The sequence below is a fragment of the Bos taurus genome, chromosome 7 (assembly GCF_002263795.3).
Source record: "Bos taurus isolate L1 Dominette 01449 registration number 42190680 breed Hereford chromosome 7, ARS-UCD2.0, whole genome shotgun sequence".
In the NCBI taxonomy this organism is placed as follows: Eukaryota; Metazoa; Chordata; class Mammalia; order Artiodactyla; family Bovidae; genus Bos; species Bos taurus.
Window position 1 is genome coordinate 18,522,724 of NC_037334.1, and position 23,664 is coordinate 18,546,387.

The 23,664-nt window shown below is 57.7% G+C and overlaps 2 protein-coding genes across 8 annotated transcripts in view; one reads left to right on the forward strand and one right to left on the reverse strand.

Moving 5' to 3' along the window:
• NRTN (neurturin) overlaps positions 1-23,664 on the reverse strand; it is a 28,033-nt gene that overhangs the window by 4,144 nt on the left and 225 nt on the right. Inside the window, exons 1-2 of one of the 5 annotated variants that reach the window (XM_024994286.2) lie at positions 18,603-18,688; positions 13,056-13,171 (exon numbers count right to left, since the gene is read on the reverse strand). The gene's annotated coding sequence lies outside the window, so the exon portion shown is untranslated. The other 4 variants (XM_059888212.1, NM_001205919.2, XM_024994283.1 and 1 more) reach the window with 4 other exon arrangements.
• On the forward strand, positions 18,631-23,634 carry DUS3L (dihydrouridine synthase 3 like). 3 transcript variants are annotated; one of them, NM_001206318.1, is made up of 13 exons: positions 18,631-18,817; positions 19,527-19,815; positions 20,073-20,585; positions 20,945-20,986; positions 21,128-21,280; positions 21,488-21,604; positions 21,774-21,839; positions 21,917-22,027; positions 22,274-22,370; positions 22,519-22,594; positions 22,953-23,141; positions 23,232-23,360; positions 23,482-23,634. In NM_001206318.1, the coding sequence occupies exons 1-13, from the start codon at positions 18,720-18,722 to the stop codon at positions 23,552-23,554; spliced, it is 1,953 nt and encodes a 650-aa protein (NP_001193247.1). In that variant the 5' UTR covers positions 18,631-18,719; the 3' UTR covers positions 23,555-23,634. The 3 variants fall into 3 exon arrangements, with proteins under 3 accessions (NP_001193247.1, XP_059744025.1, XP_059744026.1); XM_059888042.1 differs by having other exon boundaries at positions 18,634-18,817; positions 21,917-22,370; XM_059888043.1 differs by lacking the exons at positions 23,232-23,360; positions 23,482-23,634 and having other exon boundaries at positions 18,634-18,817; positions 22,173-22,370; positions 22,953-23,044.

The window sequence follows — 23,664 nt, forward strand, 5'->3', positions numbered from 1 at the left end:
GCACTGTGGGACAAGGGTGGTGAGGAGAGGTGGTGCTTAGAATAGGTAGTCTGGGAGGCTGGAGCCCTGGGGTTGAGCCATATTAATGTCCCTGGAAGTGACTTTCCACCCTGCTCTGGGCCTAGGTTCCCTGCCCCCCCGCCCCCACCAGACAAATAGATGCCCAGAAGTGGGCAGCAATGGACCAAAGCTGCCCTCAACCCACCTCCAGGCCTTTGTACAAGTGAGTCCTTCCGTCCAGAACATTCTCTCCTCCACTGCCGCCCACTCCTTCCACTTTCAGTCTTAGCTTAGACGGTACCTGCCCCAGGAAGCTTTCCCTGAATGCGCCTCCTCCTCAGCCCCAGGCCCGTGCAAGGGCACTCTCTGGGTCCCCATAATGTCTAAGCTTCCCCTACTGGCACCGATTACTCAGTGTTGTGGTTGCCTAGTCGCGTCATGCTCACAGTAGATGTTTAATAACTCCTGCGTACCCCCACACCCCCACCCTGTCTGTGAAGCTCCCCGCCACTGAGCGGCCTCCAGCCCGCGTTTACATTACTCCGCCGGCCGCCCGGCGCGGGGCCTGGCGGCCGGCCCGATGTAAACATTTACACGGAGCGATGAAAGCCGGGCTGGACGACGGTCAGCGCCCCGGCTCGGCCGCGGGGTGCTGGGCGTCCCCGCGCGCGCGCCTCAGGCCGCACGGGCTGACCTGCGCGCTGCCCAGAGCAGTTAATTGCGTGCTATTTGCATCTCATTTGCGTGCGATGTGCCTGTGTCGGCGGAGGGGGACGGGGCGTGGCTAAGAGCAGTAAGTTTGGAACCACCTCTCCCCTCGCCCCAAGGATGCACCCGCACAGGACCTACACCAGACAGTAAGTAACGGAGAACGCTTATTAACCCCCTGTTGTGTACCATAAGCGGTGCTGAGCCCAGGAAGGAGGCATTGTAACCTCCATTTTATAACTGGAGAAATTGAGGCGGGAAACAGAGTGGCTTGGTCAAGGGCACAGCTAGGAAAGGATCTAGAGACTCACACCCTGATTCTTTGACACAATGCACACCACGTGGGTGGAGCAAATGCTCTGGAGTCATTCTGAGGACCTGCCACTGTTGGTGGTATTGGATTTTTTTTTTTTTTGGCCACGAGGCATGCAGGATCTTCTCCAGCTAGGTGATGGAACAGGTGCCCCCTGCATTGGGAGCGCAGAGTCTTAACCACTGGACTCCTAGGGAAGTGGTTAAGTGGAAGATACTGCTGTTATTATTTACTGTGGTGATAATATTATTACTGTCAGTAGGGTGATGGATAATGAGGGCCCCAACCTGGGGCCATGTAAACAAACCCTGGGCCAGCCTGGAGTTCTGAGGACATGTGCAAAGGCCCTAGGGCAGGGCCATGCTTGGCTGGTTGAAGGAATCACCAAGGCAGCCCCATGTCGCTGGAGCAAAGTGAGCAAGAGGAGGTGAAGGCAGGGAGGTGACGAGGACAGGTTGTGCAGGTCATGCAGCCCTGTGGGTTGGGAGGAGAAGACTTCATTCTCAAGGTTGTGCAGCAAACAGGTCAGTCTTGGCCATTTGTCAAGTGCCCAAACCCCCCGCCTTTACTCTTAATGAGCCCCTACTTGATGCCAGATCCCATTGTACAAACTTAATGCATGTTATTAAGTCATTTTAACTTCACAAGAGTCCTTATTCCCATTTTACAGATGGAAAAACTGAGGCCCCAAGTGGCAAAGTGAACTGCCAGGGTCACAGAGCTAAGATGAGAACTCTGGTGGCCTCACCCACCCTGGCAGGGGGAGACATGGAAACCCCCCCAGGTGCAAGACCTCTGGTCATCACACCCAAGTCTTGGAGTGGCGTGCCTCAGTTTCCCTGTTAGATTGGAACAAGGTCCCTGTACAGCACTAGTGTAAAACAGGGGGCTGAAAGGATAGATGGGTCTCCAGTCCCGAGATGGCCCAGCCACAGGAGCCCATGGTGGCCTTGGAGCTGCAGACCTCCTGGAGCTTTGAGGGGGATGGGAAAGCAGGGGACCGCTGGTGGAGGGGACCTGGCAGGCACAGCTGATAAGCGTCTGCAACAATGGGCCTTTCTGTATGGGGGTCACCCAACTGGTTTGTCTCTGGCGTGGACCTGATGGGGAGCGGGTGTGGCGGAGGGCATGGAGGGGGAGACCAGGTGTGCATGAGCTGTGTGCTTGTGTCATGGGGAAGGTGGGCACTCACACAGCACACTTGGAGGCTCATGTTCACACCCAGCCTTCCCAGACTCACACACACTCTGACTCGCTCAGCACATGTGCACGCGCGCGCGCGTGCGTGTGCACACACACACACACACACACACTCTCTCTCTCTCATGTGTGCCCAATCATTGTTGCATGCACACTTTCAGACACTGCCCAGCTCACACATTCTGATATGCTCAGATGCTGTCCTGCTTACACACTCAGTGGTCTCACACACCCTCAAACAGAATTCCACTCACATGCTTGAACACAATCACACACTCCGGTGTTCTCCCACCTAGAACATGACCATGCACTCAAACGTTATCACACCCTCACACCTGAACATCACTGCATTCACCTGCTAGTGTGTTTCATACTCTCACATGTGGGCATTTTACTCACAAACATAGCATTCAAGCACTACCACTCACTACCACACACGTGCACACGCATCCTGATTTGCCCTTGGGAGATCCCCTGATCACACCCCTTACACTCTCTCATGCCCATGGGAGCTCTCGCACACCCTTGAGACTCACACTCCCACACAAATCAAGCACCTTCACACTCAGACACATTGTCTCTTGCACGCTGACACAGAGAATGGGCACTCCACACACGTGCTGCCTCCAAGCCACCCCTTGTGCACTTGAACTTGTGCGTGCACAGGCGTGCCTGTTATCACCTGCATCCTATATTCCAGCCACGCTCGTGCAAGCAGGCATGCAGACACACACATCCTGCCAGTGCTGGGGCCCTTGGCTGCCAAGATTCCAGGCGACATGGGGCAGTGGAGGCACAGCAGGTTGCGAGGGGGGAGAGGGGAATGTGGGAGGCAGAATGACCCAGAGGAAAAGGCCTGCTCTGCCCACACCTGCTGGCCTTTCAAGTGCCACCCATCTGCCAGACAGGACCTGGTCAGGGGTCCCCTCTCAAGCCAACAATGTCCAGACCCTGGAGAATTCTCATTGCCTAAGGAAGGGGGCATCTCCCTTCATGGGGGTCAGGTCAGCCTGAACTGCAGCAAGAGGGTCCTTGAATGACCTCAACTTCTAGCTGGAGGCCACAGAGTCCCCAGGGCTGGGAGGGAGGGGAAACTGAGGCTCAGAGAGGGGTGATGAACAGCCTGTAGACACACAGCCAGCTGGATCTTTCCAGTTATCCAAGGAGCAGACAATTAGGGTGAGGGTGTGAGGGTGTTCCTGGCAGCTTCTTTGATGGTGCCAGGAAACACTGCTCGTTATCTTGATGTCCCGGCAATGCTCCAAGTTTCCACCTTTCCACAGAGCTTCCCAGGGAACACCCACCAGGCATACCTGTTCCCAGGGTCACCAGCCTTTAGCCTGTGGAGCCGCTGGCCTCAGGGAGGAACCTGATTCATGCTTGTTCCCAAGGAGAGGTTGGAGGAGAGGGGAACCCTCCGCCCACACACTCATCTCTCTAGTCTGGGGGAGGCATCCCTGTCTCCATCAGGCAAACTCCTACTCTTCCTTCAAAGTCCTAGCTCCTATAGCCCCTCCTCCCGAAAGCCATGCCTGCTCCCTATCTTGACCATCCCCCCACAGCTGCAGGTCCCTCCCCCTTGCCCAGCTCTGCCAGCATAGTATGTGGGTCCATATCTGTCTTTGCTGGATAGGAGGAGCTTCTGGAGGGGCAGTCTGGGCTGAGTCCCCTCAAGGCAAAGATGGACATTGAGAATTCCATCCACAGTCACCAGGCTTTTGCCCGTGTGGTGCCTCCCTCCACTAGCACTGTTCTCCCCCTGCACCTCACCCCCAGATCTGTCTCTGGTCTTCCTGTATCTCTGTTTCCCCAACTTCAGAAAGGGTCCGAGGGGGTCCACCCCACACTATAGGAATGACCGGGTTGCATGTGGGGCTGTCATTGCCACCCACGGGCAGAACAAGCCAGGCTGGGAAGCCACGTGGGCAGTAGTGGGAGTGGCTGCCCCTGGAGAAGGGTATTTCTGGATGCTGCGGCACCTGGGGTCCAGACAGCTGAACTCACATCCATGTTCTGCCTCTTCCTGGCTGGACCACATGGCAAGCTCCTCCCCCTCTCTGAGCCCGTTTCCCATCTGTACAATGGGCTTCCCAGGACACATCCTCATCTGGAGGGCCATTTTTGTTCAGTGAAGCCCTGCAGGCCTGGCCTATGGCAGCAGTGGGGCCCGGGTGTCAGACGCCTGTGCTTGCACGCCCTTCTCTGCTTCCTCCATCAGTCTTCCAGCTCTGGGGCTGGCAGCTGGGCCCATTCCCCAGGCAGCCTTGCTCATTTTGTTTACCCCAGATGACCCCTGGGGGTTCCCTAGGGATCCACTGATGGGGAAACTGAGGCCCCATTTCATGATGGGGAAATGGGTGGGACTTGATCTTCTCTCCAGACAAGATTCAATGGTTCTGCAAAACGAGAAACAAATTCCACAGCCCACAAAAATGTGCCCCCTCCCTCAGAGGGCCCCAGGGCCCAGCCCCACCCTGTGGTGGGGATGGGGAGGCCGGGGCAGGCGGAAGCCAGCGTCGCACATCTGCAGATAAACCAGGAACATCTGGCTAGCACAGCTGGTTCCGATGTCGCGTCTGCGGGGGCCAGGGGCCAGCCTGTGGGGCGGCCTCGTGGGAGGGTGCAGGCACAGACGCCCCCTGCAGAACCTCCCAGGCCTGGCTAGAGGTGGGAGCCCAGCCTCTCCTCTTTTTCCTCCAACCCAGAAGCTGCCTGCTGGCCGATTGCTAGAACCATCACTGGCTCCCTGCTACTCTGAGAATCAAGTCTCGGGTCCTGAGCTTATCCTAAGGGGCTCTGGGTCTGTCTTCGCCAAAGTGAGGCTGAGGAGTCGACTTCTGGGGAGGACTTCTGTGTTGGTTGCTTTGTGATAATAGTATTAAAGAAAAATAGCTAATACTAACCCTAGTGAACAACACCATTGCTGCTGTTCTAAGTGCTTTACATCTTTTAGTGCCTTCGTAGAAAGGTGTGGACCATTTTATCCCCATTGTGTAGACAGAAAAACTGAGGTCCAAAAGACTGAAGTGTCTTCCTCAGGGTCAAACAGAGCATGAATGGCCAAGCTAGAATTTGAACTCAGGTGGCTAGGCAAACTCCTACTCATCCTTCAAAGCTCCAGCCTCAGTGCCCTCTGTTCCACATTCGTGAACACTGTGCCACATGGCCTTCCTCGTACAACCAGAACAGGAATAATAACATTAACACCTGGCGGTGCTGGCCGTTCCGTTTATTTAGTGCCGAGACCTCTGCTGAGTGCTTTCCACAAGTTTATTTCCGCCCCCCCCCGCCGCACAGTCCCTGGAAAAGATGTTCTTATTATTAGCGCCGTTGACCACATGGAAACTGAGGCTTGGAGAGGTAAAGTGACTTGCTCAAGATCACACAGAAATTAAGTGGCTGAGCTGCAGTTGAACCGGGATCTGACTCTAAACTTGTTCTCTCAATGTCTCCACAACCCCCCATAACAAAGGTAATGCTGGGGGGTGGACGGAGAGAAGCAAGGTCTTGCTGTTTAGGAGGGACTGAGGTCCAGGGAAGGAGAGTATTTTCTCAAAGACACAGAGCAGAGCAGCACTAGCAAGTAAACAGAAGACCCACTGTTCTGCCCCCAACTCATTCACTCAACACATATGGAGTGCCTACTAGGTGCTGGGCTGGCCAGGGAACACAGGATGGCCAAGGCCAACTGGGACTCCGCCTTGGCCAAGCTCAGACCATCCATTAAGGGAGATGGATAATAAAAAAGAGAGAAAGATTTTAGGGAATTCCCTGGCAGTCCAGTGGTTAGGACTTTGCACTTTCACTGCTGGGGCCCCAGGTTTGATCCCTGGTTGGGGAACCAAGATCTCACAAGCTGTGTGGCTACAAAAGTAAGAGAGAAAGGAGGGAGGGAGGGAGGAAAAAAGGGAGAGAGAAAGAAGAAAGCAGTAGAAACTAACACAACATCGTAAAGCAATTATACTCCAGTTAAAAAATAAAAGAAAAAAATAAAATTAAAGCCCAATAAAAAAGAAAGGGTAATTTAGAGGTTGTCAGTGCAACACCAGCCCCCAAATAAAACAAGGTGAAGCAATAGTGACCAGGGTTGCTTTTAGGCTGAGTGGTCAAGGAGGGCTTCTCAGAGGAGGCAGGATTTGCGCTGAGCCCACATGAAGATCTAGAACAGTGTTCTAGGCAGAGAGAAGTGCATGAGCAAAGGCTCAGACACAGGATGATAGCTTTTCAAAGGGACCGGGGTGACCAGAGCAAACTTAGCCAGGGAACAGCACAGGGAGATGAGGAGAGATGGGGGGGCTCCTATTCCCCACCAGTGCCCAGTGCCCACTTCCTATACTGGCCACTGTTCAGGCGTGTTCTTGGGGAGGCTGGGCCGGGGAGCGTGTATGTGGTGGGGCTGCCTGCTTTTCCGACCCGCTGTTTCTGGCCTGGTCCTCTGCGGCTGGCCCATAAAATTCCCACCTCGACCATACCAGGCTGGTCTGGCTTAGCCAAGCTGGCCTGGGACAGGCCTTACAGGCATCTGGGGCGGGCGTTGGGGGGGGACCTCCCCGGGGGAGAATAACAGGATCAACCTAATGAGGCCTGGCACGGCTGAGCAGCTGGCATGGGGCCCAGTGGGTGGCGCGAGGGACATGGGTCCTCTAGGAGGACGCCATACAAACCTGGCCTTGTGACAGAAAGGGAAACCAAGGCACAGACCTCTGACATGTCTCAAACTCTAACACAGGTGTCCTGGGAAGCAGGGGACCCGAGTCACCTTTTCCATGTCCCCAAGTTCAAATTCTGCCTTGGGGTCCTGACATACTGAGCTCTTTAGGCACGGATGGTGGGGCCCTTGCTCTGGGCTTTCTTTCCCCCACTGGGAAGTGAGGGCCACCTGCTGGATTTCTTCCAAGGCCAGACAAAGCCTGAGTCCTCTGGGATTGTTAGTTAAGATCTTTCTGCTCCTGAACACCGATGCCAAAGTGTCCCAGGTCCTACTCAGGCTTCCTTGGTGGCCGTTACACACTCTGAAAGTCCAGGAGGCTGGCTGGCTGTTTTGAGAGCCTCAGGCCTGCCCCCCACCCTCCCCCTCATGAGTGCAGCAGGCACCGGGCCTGTCTTATTTTCTGCTTCGTCCTGGTGCACAGCTTGGCACACGGTAGCTTAGGGCTCAGGAATTAATTACATGGCACATAAGGAAAGATCCCTCCAGCTTGCCCAGCCTCAGTTTTCTCAGATGTGAAATGGGGAGAACCAGCCTCCCACTGTGCCTGCTCAGTTGATTCACTGGGCAGAGGGAAGATCCTGTCTCCCTTCATGGGCCTTGACTCCCCTATCCCACCTTGGGGAACCAGGAAAGCTGCATCTGCAGAAGAATCCCAGAACCTCTCAGCAAAGATGGCTGCACCCGATGATGCCAGATGCATTAAAGGACCTGTTCCTCTCTCTGTGTCTCCAGCTCCCATCTCCAGGAATCTGTCCTTGAAGGCCCCAGCCCAGTTCTCTGTCAACCTTTCAGAATGATCTCTCCCTCCCACACTCAGGCCCCCTGGATTTTCCAAAACCACCCATGCACTTTCCTGCCTCCAGATCTTTGCATATGCAGTTTCTACTAGCTGGATGCTTTTACCTGTCCCACTTAGAAAACTCCTACTCATCCTGCACAGCCCCAACCCCAATGGCTCTCCTCTAGGGAGTCTCCCCTGACCCTCCTACCCGGAGGTAGTGCCTTTGCTCCCCACTTTGGCCTCCACCTTGGATTCAAGTTTGTCTTCCTGGAAGGACAAAGCCCAGGAGCCTGACCCCAAACAGAGTCAGCTACACCATGGCAGTACACGTTGGTGGAAGTGATATCTTGGTTGTGTTCTTTGCCTGGCTGCAAACTGTTTGGTTCCCTCTCTTGTCCCAGACTCTTGAAAGCTGTATCCATTTCTCACCCCCTGAAAACTGAGGCCTATCACCTGAGAGACAAGCAGTGATGGCAGAACCTCAGACACTGCGCCCAGCTGTAGGGAGGCATGATTTGGTTTCTTCCCTGCACCTTTGGAACTAGCTCTTTGCAGCTCTCTGGGAGTGGGCTGTAAGGCCTGGGAGTGGCTATGGAACCTCAAACCTCAGCAGTCCTAGAATGAAGGGTGTGGGGAGAGGTGTCCAAAGGGCCCAAAGCAAGGGGCTGGGGGCGGGGAAAAGCTGGCAAAACTCAAAGTGTCCCCCAACTGACATCCGCCTAGACCAGTCATGCCCTTTTAGGGCTTCCTCAGCCTGGGGCTTTTTTAAAGACAGACAAAGAATGCCATGCAACAGACAGAAAAGGATGTTGGACAGGGTGGACATGCACAAGTGAGGAAAATCAGGGGTCTGGCGTTTCATGCCCCCCACATAGGCCCTAGTTCTACTCCCCAGATCTGGGCTGCTGGCCTCAGCCTTGCAGGTAACCACAGACCCACTGAGCCAGGCCAGTGGCACCATGATATATGTATGCTGGTGCTTCCTGGGGAGGGGACTGTGGTGACACCCACCCCAGGAGAGAAGCCACTTCTGTCTCTGGTCCCAGCCCATATCTGCCCACTGTCTGCAGCCTCCTCCACTTAAAGACTGTGAACTGACAAACCACACTTTCTGGGAGAATTTTGGGACCATCCTGAATATGAGATGTCTTTAGTAAAAAGAGGAAGGAAGACCGCTCTTTCTTCAAATTTGGTCTTTGCCCTTAAGGGACACCCCCCCCCCAAAATGGTTTCGCGCCCTCTTGCGGCTGCATAAGGCTCCAGGAGCCTAGAGAGCTGGGCCCTTACCGGAGGACACCGTGTCCCCGGCGGCAGCGGCGGCGGCGCGCAGGGAACGCGGCTGGAACGCGCCACTGACAGATGTTTACTTCTGCGTGCAGCTGGGCCGCGATGGCAGCCCCCCACTCAGGGTCCGTGGGATCCGGTTGTCCCCCGCGGCCCCTTGTAGACCACAAGGCCGAAGGGGTGTCTGGGTCTCGCCCACCTAAAGGCTGGGGAAGGGTGTCCGGCTGCTCCTGTTTCCACCCCCTCTCCAGAAGCATACAAGGGGGTCCGAGGAGGCAGAAGCGCGCCCGCCCCGTCGGACAGGGACCACCCCCTCCCCTGGCCATACGCTAGCTTAGAGAGGCACTTACATCGCCCTCCCGACCCCCTACCACGCGCGGACCTGTCGCCTCTTGACCCCACCCTCATACACACGCTTGTTCTTGGCTCAAAGCGGGAAGCTACTGGTCTACCGGGAGTCCCTGGACGCCCCCGCAACCTCCGTCCATGGGGGCCAGTCCTTCCCCCGCGCCAGTCCTCTGCGGGCCCCCCTTCTTCCCTTGCTTACCTGCTCTGGGCGCCCTAATAGCCGTCAGTGGCGGCCGCGCCTGCCGCCCGCGCCGGCCCCAGCCCCTGCCCCGGCCGCCGCGACCGCCATCCGGGCCGCCTGGGCCCGCGGCGCCCGGGGGGGCCCGGGCCGGAGGGGGCGGCCGCGGGGGGGTCGCGGCGCGGGCCGGCCCATGGGGCCCCCCCGGGCTCGCTCAGCCGCGGGCTGCGGCCATCCCGGCCCGGCGGAGGCTGGGGCTGAGGGGGTGCCCTGGACGGCCTGCGGCTCGGAGGGCGCGGGGCGCAGGGGCGCACGGACGGCGCGGGCGGCCTCAGTGCGCGGCGCTGGGGTCCGAGGCGGCGGCGCGAGGGGCCCAGACGCTCCGAGCGGCTCCACGGCGCGCTCTCCCGCCGCCTCCGCCGCTCCCGCCGCGGACGGCTCGGCCGGCTCGGGGCCGGGGGGCGGGGCCGGGGGCGGGGCCAGGGGCGGTGGCTCGGATTTCCCGGGACTGGGAGACGCCCCCGCCCAGTTCCGCCCAGCCAGAGGGGGACCTGAACAACGCAGGTGGCAAGGGTGCAAGGACAGCAGCAGCCCCCTGGACGGCGATATCCGCTGGCCCCAGAGGCTCTGGCGGCGCACCTTTGTAAAGCCCCTCTCCAAGGGCCTCTTGCTGAGATAAGAGCCACAGTGCCCCCCATGCCAGTCCCTCGACCTTCAGCGTTCCCCACTCCACAGAGAACCGGTCTTACTGCCAGACCCCTCCCCCCCCCCCCCACGTCCTGCTCGGTCCCCTTCAGGAACGCAGGGCCCCAAGAAGTCTTCTCGCCAAGGGAGCCCCTCGGGGGATTTCCCCCGGGACAGCGTCCCTCCAGGTTAGCTATATCCCACTCCCACTTCAAGAACCCCGACGGCGCATCTTCTATAAATCCGAGACTTCTCCAGACCCCCCTAAGATCCGCCTCCGTGGAATTAAGAGCCACAGCACTCCCCCGACACGGTAATCATGGCCCACAATTTCCCTCTTCATCTCACTGGGTATTACGGGCCCCCCAGCCCCTTCCCAGGTCCTCATTCCAGAAAGCTAAAGGTCCCCTCTGGGACCTAGTTTCCCCCGAAGATAGCAAATGAGACCCTAAGACCGACGTCGGACGGTACCCGCTGTCCACAGAGCCTCTCATCAAGTGGCAGTTCTCCTTAGTCTGGCCTCCGAGCCAGATCCCGCGGGGGGATATCTTCCCACCCCTGGCTCCCTGCGGCGCTCCCCTGGGCACCAAGGCCCAGCGCGGCCCAACGAGCCAAACCCACCCGGCACCCTCCCCGACGGCTCCGCGTTCCCAATGCGCCCCCTAGCGGCTCCAAAGGGCTCAGGGGGCGGGGCTGGGAGGGTGGGCGGAGGCTGATCCGCCATGGCCCCGCCCCACCCCGGCCTAGTTACGGTGAAACACCCGCCCCAGAGTCCCGCCCCCTGCCCCAGCGCTCGGCTCCTGCCCTCTGGGTCCCCGCCGCCGCCTGCGTTCCTGGAGCCGGGTTCTGGTTCTCACTCCCGCGGCCTCCCGCGGCCTGATTTCTTGGTGCCTCCTCACTCTGACTCAGGCCGTCTGCATTCCCCTGATTCCAGCTGCCTGGGGTTTGTATGGCTATTAGGTCTTGAGGCCCCCACCCCCACCCCCACCACACAGGCACCCCAGCCATGGGGGTGTGGGGCGCACTGGACGCGCGAGCTGGGTGCAGCCTGGATTCTGAATTTGTCGTGGAAGGAAAAAGGGTGAGTGTGCGTCAGAGCCGGAGCCCCGCAGCTGCCCGATTCCAGTCCAGGATGCAAAGAACAGGGATCTGTGCTTGCCTCTCCGTGCCTCGGTTTCCCCGTCTGTAACACGGGATGTTAGCAGTAGATCCTGCAAGGGTTGCAGTAAGGATTGAATTGGTAAGTATGAGTAACCATGCCACTTGCTGAGCAATGTCCACGCGTCTGCCACTACTGGTGTCGTTAAGGACTCACTCTCAGCGACACACACACACACCCTGGCCGGGAGGGAAGGGTGAGGCACTGACCACCAAACCTTATTCCAGGCAGAGTCACACCCAGCGCCATGCTTGTTCTCACGCATACCCGCACACCCTTCTAGAACAGCGCCATCCCTACACACACACACACACACACACACACACACACACACACACACACAGAGTTCCCTGTAGAGACACAGACACACGTGCTATTCACGTGCTTAGCAGCCCACTGGCCCTCAGAGCAACCCCAGCGGATCTCCACGGCACGGAGTAGGATTGCTCCTGCACACACGTGTCCACTTGGTGGATTGTTACACATACACACACGCCCTAACCCTCTGACAGTCACACGCAAGGCCGAGCATCGTGTGCCCACTCCACAGCCATGAACGCACAGGAGTCGAGGAGACTCTGTTGTCATGCGTACTCAGGCGCACACGCACACACCGTGCCGGTCCGGGAAGCACAGCCCATCTGCATACCCGTATCCAGACCAGGAGCCCACCCCCACCCCGCCAGCTATCATTAAGCTGTTACCAGCGGCCCCTTGGCCGCCTCCGCTCACGGCACACCGCCTGGACCCCCTCCCTCCCGGCCTAGGCTGGGAGCCATGGGGGCAGGGGCGTACAGACACATGGGGTGCAGGACATACACATGTGCCCACCATGTGGACGCTCGTAAAATGGTTGCCCTGGTAACAGCGACTTGAAAGACCAGGTTCTTCCTCTGGGGTGGGCAGGGGGACAGGGGCGGAGTCGAGGGGCGGGGCCCCCAGGGTGTAGGACTCATGCCCACCTTCCACCACCGTGGGGAGACTCGGTCACGCTCCCCACTTAGAAGGAGACCCCTGCACACTCAGGGACATACACATTGACCCAAACACACACGGAGGAGGCAGCCCCTGTCACACTCAGGCACCCAGAGCCCCGACCCACCTCAAGGCCGGCCCCACGTGATCACACCAGACACAGATGTGACCCCCTCTGACATCAGTGCATGTCACCTCATACAACCCAGCACACTGGCCACTTTCTGTCGCCAACCACAGGCTTTGTCACCCCCTGGACAGGTGGTGACAGACACCCTGTCACACTGGCTGACTCACACAGCAGTGGGAACTGGTGCACACATGACATGCCCCCCCACCTCCGTCAAGGGAGCTGTCTGAGCCGGGCTGCCTGTGAGGCCAAGGGGATTCAGGGGTTGGTTCTATTTGCAGGAAACATGGATATTTACAATGCTTTATTTTTAAACCTTGCTTGTTCCAGACTGGGCTACTGTGGGGCGGGATGGGTGGAACCCAGCCTTGAACCTCCCACGCTAAAAGTCAGCCCGTGGCTAGGGACTGTGGTCTTTCAGTGCACGGATTGGGAGGGTGGTGAAGCTCAGTGAAGAGCAGGGGGCACTCAAAGGCATGTGACCTCTGTGACTGATTTGAGCTGGCTGGCACCAAGGTCAAGGCTGAGGCAGGGGCAGCCAGGCCCAGACACCTGCCCATCGCCACCTCCTCTCCCATGCTTACTGGGAAATTAGTTCTGCTCCTTTACTGACTCCTCCACAGCACATCTCCGCCAGGTAGCTCCAGGTGAGGCCTTCCCTTCCCCAGCGTGCTGTAAGCCCATGGGGCAGTTGTGAAACCTGAGAATCAGAGAGGTCAAGACATCAGCCCCAGGTCACACAGTAAGACAGCAGCTCAACTCTGGGGCTGGATGACTACCAAACATGTAACCACTGTCCCCCAGTGCTCCTCCAACCCTGTCCCTTCTGGTCAGAGGGCCCTCTGCACCCCCCACCCCCGCCCGATGGTCACTGCTTCCCAAGGGAGTGTTCTGTTCCTGGATAGAGGCTGAGGCAGAGGGTTAGGGAGGCTGGTGGCCATTGGCCAAGACGCAGAGACTTGGCTGGTAGAGAAGTTTCCATCTTAACTCCAGGAGCTGGTCCAGGCCCTGCAGCCCCATGGCTGCATTTCGGGGACCCCTCCAGGGACCAGCCCATGGAGGGTGAGGTGGCCTGGCGCCTTCTGTGTTCTCTGTCCCTCCAGCCACCCCTCCAGTCAGAGCATCCTCACACACTGAGTGTTACTCCATCCCCCCCAATATGCTGGTGGCTGAGCTCGCTGTGCCTCAGTTTTCCCATTTGTGAAATGGTTCCCGTGTTTCTTCAGCACAGGGTTGCTGATGCCCAGCCAAGAAGCTCCCTGAAACCAGGCTCTGGGGCTCTGGATTCATCAAAGTTATCCTCACCCTGAGCTGGACAATGCTGAGGGCAGAGAGAGGCCTCGGCTCCTACCGAGAACACAGCTGGACACCCACTCCTGGCCGAGGGTCAGAGCAAGGGCCCCAGGGACCAGGGAAGGAGCCAGCCGGACTGGCCAGGATGGGGACCCATGAGGCCTGCGGGCGGCAGGAAGGAGCAGGCTGATTCCAGGAGAGGATGATGGAAAAAGCAGGGCCGCCAGCTGTCCCTGCAGGGCCATTTGCAGCCCCAGGTCACAGGTCGAAGGCCCTGTCCCTGGGGGTCCCAGGTCGGCAATGCAGGAAAGCCATCAGGCTGGGGGGCGGGGCAGAGGGCTGGGGAGGCAAAGGGGCCTGGGCCTGGGGTTGGGGGACACCTAAGAGGTGGAGCCAGGGCTGAGAACCTTATGGCAGATCACAGACAACCCACACACACACAAAAGCCACAAATGTGTGGACATTGAGTGTGTATCCACACACACATACACGTACAATAGATACACACGCTCACAGATTCATAAATACGCACATCAAAACACAGACACCCCCCCAAAGTCAGTCATGCTCTGCAGATGTGTGTACACCCTCACTAATGCACACACACACACTCAGATGTGCACGGCAGCCCCAGATGCTAAGGCTCACAGGCACCCCACAGCACACACCTCCCAGCACCCTGGCCCTCACCACCCGCCAGTCTGGCCCTGCCTCCTTGCGTCCTTGGCCCAGGCTGCCCTAATCCTGGTCTCGTGTCCTGAAGCCAGAAGATAAGGGGCAGCTGCAGCCCCAGATAAAGGAGGCGAAAGCCGCAAATCCGGAGCGGCCCGGCGGCAGCGGGCAAAGAGCCCGGGCCACACCTGCCCTGCGCTTCCTCCCTCATCCGACCAGCCAAGAGGGACAGAGAGAGGGCAGGGGAGACAGTGGAGGGAGAGAGAGACAGAGTGGAGGCAGGGCAACCATGGGGGCTGGCAACAACAGCAGAGAGATGGAGACAGATGCAGCGAAAGATGAAGAGAGGGAGAGAGATGGAGAGCCAATATGTGGGGAAAAGAGCGAGGCAGAGAAAGGTATGAGATAGACACACTGAGAGAAGGAAATACAGAAAGAGAAGCAAAAAATGCTAAGCCAGAAACAGGAAGAATAAAAGGAAGGGACGGAGGCAGGGGGAGCCCCAGTGCCTGGGCAGAGTGCCAGCGGCACCTTCCCAGGCCCAACTCCACCCCCTCCTGAGTGCCTCAGTCTCCCTACCTGCTCGGGGGCCCCAGGGCAACCTGCCTCCCTCCTGCTTCCTCAGATCAACCAAGGTCAGGCATTTGTATGACTCAGGCCCAGTTCAGTGTTGCAGGAACATCTTTCTTGGTGTCCCCACACTCTCCAGGCTGGCACCTGGGAAGTCCTCAGCTCCTTGCCACAGCCTCAGTGAGGGTGGGACACCCCACCGGGCCAGAGGAGGTATGCCCCCAGTGCCTCAGTTTCCCTAGCTATGACAAGATACAATCACTCAGCAAGTGTTCAGGGAACCCCTACTGTGTGCCAGGCCTGGTACATGCATGCTGAAGACACAGAGGAGCCGAAGCCGACCCGATACCCACCAGTTCTGGACTTAGTTTAATGAGGGGAAGATCCTCAATGCCTCCCTTTTCTAGAGAAGATGATGCTGAGAACAGAAGAGTGAGTGGGGTACCCAAGGTGACTGGGTGTGGGAAACTGTTACTGGGAGAGGGAACCGCATATCTGAAGCCTGGGAGGTAAGACCAGCTCACGGGAATTCTGGCATTAACTTGGTACTTGAGTTCAGGGAGTGAGGAGGTGAAGAGGCATGAAGCTGGGGAAGGCAGCAGGGGCTGGACTATGCAGAAACCTTGGGGCTATAGTCTAGGACTAGGGAAGTAGGGAGCCAAGGCAGGATTGGGAGCAGGGGAGGGTCATGGTCAGATCTGGGTTTTAGAAAGAGGTGTGGGAGGCTGGGCTATTGGGGGTAGGTTGGGAGATTGAGGCCTGGAAGGGGAGTTGCCGGGAAAGGGGACAGGCTAGAAAGAGACTCTGGAGAGAAAGCAGATTGGACATGGGGACTGACAGGCTGTGGTGGGAGGAGAGGCTGATGCCCAAGGTCTCTGGCTAGGCAATGGGGCAGTCCCCAGACCTGGGACCTCTGCAAGCCATTGATTCAGGTAGAGTTGGGATGAATGTCTGTTTCCTCCACACAAGGTCAGAGACAGGAATAAAGGAGCTAATACATGAAAAGAGCTTAGAACAGAGCCCAATATACAGTAAGTGCTCAATAATTGTGCAGCTACTGGTAAATGATTAGTACTATGCCATTAAAATAATGCAATATTATAACAAAATAATAACAAGCAATTAATAATGTGTCACTTATATTAATACCCATATCATGGTTATTACGGATTCCCTGGCAGCTCAGCTGGTAAAGAATCCGCCTGCGATGCAGGAGACCCTGGTTCAATTCCTGGGTCAGGAAAATAGGGATAGGCTACCCACCCCAGTATTCTTGGGCTTCCCTAGTGGATCAGACAGTAAAGAATTCACCTGCAATGCGGGAGACCCAGGTTTGATCCCTGGGTCAGAAAGATCCCCTAGAGAAGGAAATGGCAACCCAGTCCAGTATTCTTGCCTGGAGAATCCCCATGAACGGGGGTGCCTGGCAGGCTACAGTTCACGCGGTCGCAAAGAGTTGGACATAACTGAGTGACTACGCAGAGCACAGCACATTGTTATTAATTGCCAGTCCACAATCTCCCTTTCTCTCCCTACAGAAAGGCTTTCTGGATCGCCTTACACAGAGAAGGCTCGTTGTCACAGGGCAAATCCAGGAAGCCCTAAGAAGGGTCTTCTTGAAGCCTGAGGCCCAGAGAGGGGAGTCCCATTCCTGAGGTCACCCCCTGTGGGCCTCAGTTCTCCACCTGAACAACTGTTTCCCCAGAGAGATCTGGACGCCTGTGGGACGATGTCCCGGGAAACGATGGTAGAACCTCAGAGGGCAATGGGGCGGGCACCTCAAGAAGAAGTGAGTTCCTGTCCCTGGAGGTGGGTAAGTGGGACAGAGTCTCCCAAGGACTGCTGTGGTTTCTTCCAGAGTCCCTGATTCCAAGTTTTATTTCCAGTTTGTCCTATAGAGGGCGGCAGAGGCCAGAGATGGAAGACAAGCTGCTCCCTGACCCCCATTCCATTTTCCCCCAGGTCTTAGAAAAGCTGGAGTTAAGCCTGTTGCGGCCTCAGGCAAATCCTTTCCCTCCTCTGGCCTCAGTTTGTCCCTCTGTCACTCAAGGAATTCAGTCTCTGTCTCATTTCCTTGTTCCAGGAAAGCTTTGTCAAGGTTAGCGGTAAAATGCACGGGTGGCCAAGAAATTGGTTATTGACATCCTGCACTGTGTTCACATAATTCGAGGCAAATAATAGTGATAAAGAAATAGCAACGTTGGATCCCTGAGTCAGGAAGATCCCCTGGAGGAGGACATGGCAACCCACTCCAGTATTCTTGCCTAGAGAATCCCATGGACAGAGGAGCCTGGCAGGCTACTGTCCATAGGGTCACAAAGCATTGGACACAACTGAAGTAGCACACAGTAGCAACAATAGTACTCTTTAATGTTTACTGACTGTTATTTATTGAGTCTATAATTTCTAAAACTGCTATTTTTATCAGCCCCATTTTTCTGATGAGGAGACTGAGGCACAAAGTTAAGGACAATGTTCTCAGTTGGTCAGCAGAAGTGCTGGGATTCCAAACTGGCAGGCTGAGTCCACAGCCCAGAGGTGCCTGTGCTGCACCAAGGCTCTTCCAGGAACAGGGAGCTTTAGGAGAGTGCAACAGGCAATGGTGGGGACTGTGGAAAATGGGGACTAGATTCTGCTCTCCTTGGGCTGTTTGTTCTCCACTTCCCTGGGATAAAATCCCCAAGCCCTCCCCAAAGCCTAGAGGGCCCTGCATGACCTTCACCTCCCTGTTCTCACCTCCTCCCTCTCTCTCCCTTGCTCACGCAGCTCCAACCACAGAGGGCTCACTGTATGTCTAACACACCAGGCAGGGTCTTGCCTCAGGGCTTTTGTACTAGCTGTTCCCTCAACCTGGAGCACTTTTCCTTCTGATATTCCTGTCTCTCTCACTCATCTCTTGCAAAACCATTAAAATGTCCCCTCAGTGAAAAAGCTTTCCCTGACCATTCTATTAAGAACCGCAACCACCAGAAATGGTTTTTCCACTTCCTCTTCCCTGCTTCATTACCGTCCAATATACAGTATACTTTACTTATGTATTATGTTGACTGTCTTCACCACTTCTATCTAAGCTCCTAAGCATAAGGATTTTTTGGTCTGTTTTATTCACTGCTGTTTTGCTGACTTCCTTGGTGGCTCAGATGGTAAAGCGTCTGTCTACAATGCGGGAGACCCGGGTTCAATCCCTGGGTTGGGAAGATCCCCTGGAAAAAGAAATGGCAATCCACTCCAGTACTTTTGCCTGGAAAATCCCATGGACAGAGGAGCCTGGTAGACTACAGTCCATGGGGTCGCAGAGTCGGACACGACTGAGCGACTTCACTTCACTTCGCTGGCGTCTAGGGTAGCATGTAACACATAGGCATTCAACGAGTTACTCGTTTAAAGAACACCCCAAATAAAAGTAGTAGTGTTTTAAAATTCCATCAGGAAAACAAAATAGTTCTGTAAGCCGACTGTGGCCCGCGGGAAGCCAGTTTGAGAGCCCCAAGAGACTCACTGAACATTTCCGTTTCCCGCAAAGGGATCAGAGGTAGAAAAGGGACCCGAGGCCCCAGCCCCTCCTAGGTTCCGCCCCATTACGTCGATGAGCGTACAATTGCGACACTTGGAGCGACCTGGGCATGCGCACTTCACCAGCAAGACCGGGGAAGACACACACGCGACCCGGAAGGCCTTTCCGCGGCACTCCAAAGCGGGCGTGAGGGGGGCCGATGGCGGAGGGAGCGGCAGTAGTTTCAGCAGAGAGTGATGGTGGTGGTGACCTAGGAACCGTCGAGCCGGAACGGGGAGTGGCGCCCATCAAACTTCAGTGAGTCGCTGGGTCAGGCGCGGCCCGAGCAGTGCTTGCCGGGAGCTGGGGCAGCGGCCCAGCATTGGAAGTTCGCCGGCTCTTGTGTTTCGGCCTTCCGTCCGCTCGCAGGGTCAGCGAGCACCTGAGATCACGCACGTTGGGAACTGTCACATGCACGAAGGGAGACCACGGTGCATGCTGGGGTGGGCGGGGTCTGGGGCGGAGGCCGCAGTGCATGCTGGGGACTGTAGGCCTAGCGTATGGCGGGAATGGCGCAAGAGCACTGTTGGCCAGCCGCCGCACTTACAGGTAGGGACTTGTGTCTGAAGCTAGTGCCGCGGGGCATGCTGGGTCTTGGGGTCGGGGGGTGGGGTGGCTGAAAGGCATGCTGGGAAATGTGGTGGCAGCGGACCCGTTGCAGAGCACGCTGGGACTTGTAGTTTCTTGTAGCCTAAGGTCGCCAGGGATGTTCACATCTGATATTTGTACTTAATTCAGTTCTCCAGTCTGGGCACTGGGGACTCAGGAACAAAACAGATCCTCCCTGCGGCCTTGAAGTGTTCCTCGGCTGGCAGCTGGCTAGTTCTAAGTAGGGAGTACCCCATCAACAGAGGCATGTAAACAGGGGCAAGTGTTCTCAGCCCCTTTCTCTAGCGTTCATGAATCTGAGCTCAAGGCAGGATACTTCTTTTACAAGCCCTCCTTTCTTCTGCCTCTCTGCTGGCAGATACCTCACCACCAAGGAGCAGTTCCACGAATTCTTGGAAGCCAAAGGGCAGGAGAAGCCCAGCCAGGAATCCGAGGCTGTAGACCCTGCTGGCAATGACCTGGCTGAGCCTGAGGCCAAGCGGATCCGACTGGAGGACGGGCAGACAGAGGACGGCCAGGCAGAGGAGGCAGCTGAACCTGGGGAGCAGCTTCAGGCTCAGAAGAGGGCCCGGGGCCAGAACAAGTGCCGGCCTCACGTGAAGCCCACCCACTATGATAAGAACAAGCTCTGCCCCTCTCTGGTCCAGGTGTGCGTCACTGTTACCGAACGTCCCAGATGCCTTGAGTGTGAGCCTGTCTGCCCCCTGTTCAGTCTTCATGACGTTATGATGTATCGTTATTGTTCCCATCTTCCAGGTGAAGAAACGGAGGCTTGGTGAGGTTTCTGCCTTGTCTGAGGACACACAGCCAGGAGGGGAGGGATCTGAGTTTCAGACCTAGGCTGCCCGACTGCCTTCATCAAGGTCTCTCTGTCCTCCCTCATTGCCTCTCTGTTTCCTTGCAGGAATCAGCTGCTAGGTGTTTCTATGGCGACCGCTGCCGCTTCCTGCATGATGTGGGCCACTACCTCGAGACCAAGCCTGCTGACCTTGGCCCCAGCTGTGTGCTCTTCGAAACCTTCGGCAGGTGCCCCTATGGTGTGACCTGCCGCTTTGCCGGGGCGCATCTGGGGCCTGAGGGCCAGAATCTGGTGAGGGAGGGGTTGGTCCAGGCCCCGCCTGTCCGCAACGGCCTGGACAAGGCCCTGCAGCAGCAGCTGCGAAAAAGGAAGATCCACTTCAAGCGTGCAGAGCAGGCTCTGCGCCAGCTGAGCAGGGGCCCGCTGCCAGGCCCCACCCCCGAAGCCACTGTCCCCGAGGGCAGGGAGGCCGAGGGTGCCCCAGGGCAGGACAACTGTGACATCCAGCTGGCCCCCCAGGAACCGGACACCGTTGGCCCTCCCAGTGGCCCTTTAAGGACCTGCGGACCCCTGACAGATGAGGATGTAGTCAGGTTGAGGCCCCATGAGAAGCGGCGGGTATGTGTCATGGGCCCCCTCTGAGGACACTAGCAGCGTCGGGGGCAGACAGAGCTGGACACACTCCCAGCTCCAGAGAGTCCGGGCTCTAACAGAAGGGGGCAGTGGAAAAGGCTTCCTAGAAGGGAGGGCATTGGGACTGGGGCTTTGATGGTTGAGTAGAAGCTCTCTAGCAGAGAAAAGCATGGAGAAAAGAACTTTCCTCTTGGAGGGATTAGGTGACCTGTGCAGAGGTGTGGAGGTGAAAAGGAACCAGACTTACTGGGGCAGGACAAAGCCTGTGGGAAGGCTTGAGGCTTGAGAGGCCTTGAAAGTCAGATTCGTGGGTGGAAATTCAGTGTGCTTTTTTTCCCTTTCAGCTGGACATCAGTGGCAAGCTGTACCTGGCCCCACTTACTACGGTAGGACCCACAGCGGGGTGGGCAGGTGCTGGCAATGTGCTCATCACAGCAGTACCCACTGCTCCCCCTGCCCTGGGGCTTGTGTCCATGTCTGGGGTCCTAGCCTGCCATGCCCTTACGTGTGCATTCCACTGTCCCCAGTGTGGCAACCTGCCCTTCCGCCGGATCTGTAAGCGCTTCGGGGCGGACGTGACCTGCGGGGAGATGGCTGTGTGCACCAACCTGCTGCAGGGCCAGACGTCTGAGTGGGCCCTGCTCAAACGCCACCCCTGCGAGGATATCTTTGGTGTCCAGGTTGGTGGCGCCCCGAGGAAGGGAAGGAGGAGGGGCTCTTGGCTGCCACGTGTCAGGTGCAGGGTCAGGCTCTCCTGGATCACCTCCCAGACCCCCTGCCTCAGCTACTGGCCACGTGCCAGCCTGACGCACCTGGAGGAGCTGATAGCCTCGGCACGGGGCCAGGCAGGACAGCCCCTCACTCTCTGCCCACCCACCCGGCCACAGCTTGAGGGTGCCTTTCCTGACACCATGACCAAATGTGCCGAGCTCCTGAACCGCACCATCGAGGTGGATTTCGTGGACATCAATGTCGGCTGCCCCATTGACCTCGTGTTCAAGAAGGTACCCAACATTCAGCTGAGTGGGTGAGGGTGGAGTTGCTCGGAATCTGTGGGGGCCTCTGTGCCTTGCTTTCTGCATCCGGACAAGGAAGGCAGTGGTAGGGTGGGAGCTGGCATCAGGCCCAGCCAGGGCCCGGCCTTCCTGAGCTCCAGCCACCTGTCTCTCCCAGGGCGGGGGCTGTGCCCTCATGAACCGCTTGGCCAAGTTCCAGCAGATCGTCCGTGGTATGAACCAGGTACTGCTCAAGATGACCACCCAGAGCCCTCACCAACCGACCCCAGGCCCTGCTGCCGACCACTCCCATTCCCACAGGTGCTGGACGTGCCGCTGACCGTGAAGCTCCGCACAGGCGTCCAGGAGCGTGTGAATCTGGCTCACCGGCTGTTGCCCGATCTGCGGGACTGGGGGGCAGCTCTGGTCACGGTGGGTCTTGGGGCGCAGTGGGCATCAGGGCCCCGAGGCACTTCCCTTTCTAACTATCCCTCCCTCCCGTCTCCTCTCCTGGTCTCTGGCTCGCCCTCCATCTCTTGTCTCCGTCTGTCCGTCTCTCTGTCTCTCTCTCTCTCAGTCCGTCTCTCCCGGGTTCTCTGGGTCTCTTTCTCTCTCTCTCTATGGTCCTCTGCTTCCCCGGCCCCTCCTTCCCTCCCCACACGGCCGCCTCTCCTCCAGCTCCATGGCCGCTCGCGGGAGCAGCGCTACACCAAGCTGGCCGACTGGCAGTACATCGAGCAGTGCGTGGCAGCAGCCCGCCCCATGCCCCTTTTCGGTGGGTCCCCACAGGTCACACACCCAGGCCCACCCCTCACCTGGGCCCCTCCCTGCCCCGATGGGGGGCTCCCGGCTGGCGAGAACTCCTCATGCCCTGGGACCCCTGCCTGACGTGGCTCCCTGAGACCCCGGCCTCTGTCCCTCAGGGAATGGAGACGTCTTGTCCTACGAAGATGCCAACCGGGCCCTGCAGACTGGTGTCGCGGGGGTCATGATCGCGCGGTGCGTGTGCCTCGGGCTGCAGCTGTGGCCTTAGTGTCATAGCGTGGAACTCTCAGGCTTTTTTTTTTTTTTAATTTGGCTGTGTCGGGTCTTAATTGCAGCATGTGGGACCTTTGATCTTTATTATAGGATGTGGGATTTTTAGTTGGAGCATGTTGGGTGTAGTTCCCTGACTAGGGATGAAACCCAGATCCCCTGCATTGGGAGCATGGAGTCTTAGCCACTGGACCACAAGCAAAGTCCCAAATTTTTTGGCTTTCAGCGTTGTGTGAGTGTGGCTGGGAGGCCGGGGACCGTGGTGTTGGGGGCCGGGGTTTCCCCAGCGGCCCACTGACTGCTGCCTGCCACCCACCTCCAGTGGCGCCCTGCTCAAGCCGTGGCTGTTCACGGAGATCAAGGAGCAGAGGCACTGGGACATCTCGTCATCCGAGCGCCTGGACATCCTGCGGGACTTCACGCATTACGGCCTGGAGCACTGGGGCTCAGACACACAGGGCGTCGAGAAGACGCGCCGCTTCCTCCTTGAGTGGCTCTCCTTCCTGTGCAGGTGGGATGGGGCGGCGGGGCGGTGGGGTGGGCCAGGCACAGTGTGTGGGGAGCCCCAGCCCAACCTCATTCCCGCCACCCTCACCCACAGGTACGTGCCCGTGGGCCTGCTGGAGCGGCTCCCGCAGCGGATCAACGAGCGGCCGCCCTACTACCTGGGCCGCGACTACCTGGAAACGCTCATGGCCAGCCAGAAGGCAGCCGACTGGATTCGCATCAGGTGCCCAGGAACTGAGGCCCTGGGGGACAGGGGGATAGACGACCTGGTGGGTCTGGGGTGAGCTGGACTGGGGGCTGCCCCGCACCAGGCCTGACCCCGGCTGCCTGCCTCCCTCCCACAGTGAGATGCTGCTGGGACCTGTCCCGCCCAACTTCGTCTTCCTGCCCAAGCACAAGGCCAATGCCTACAAGTAGCCACAGGGGCCGGAGGGGCATCTGAGTACCCAGAGAGCCCCCTAAAGCATGAGAAGACAATAAATTTTATTCTTCTAAAACTCAGGCCTTTCTGTGACCCTAATGCTGCC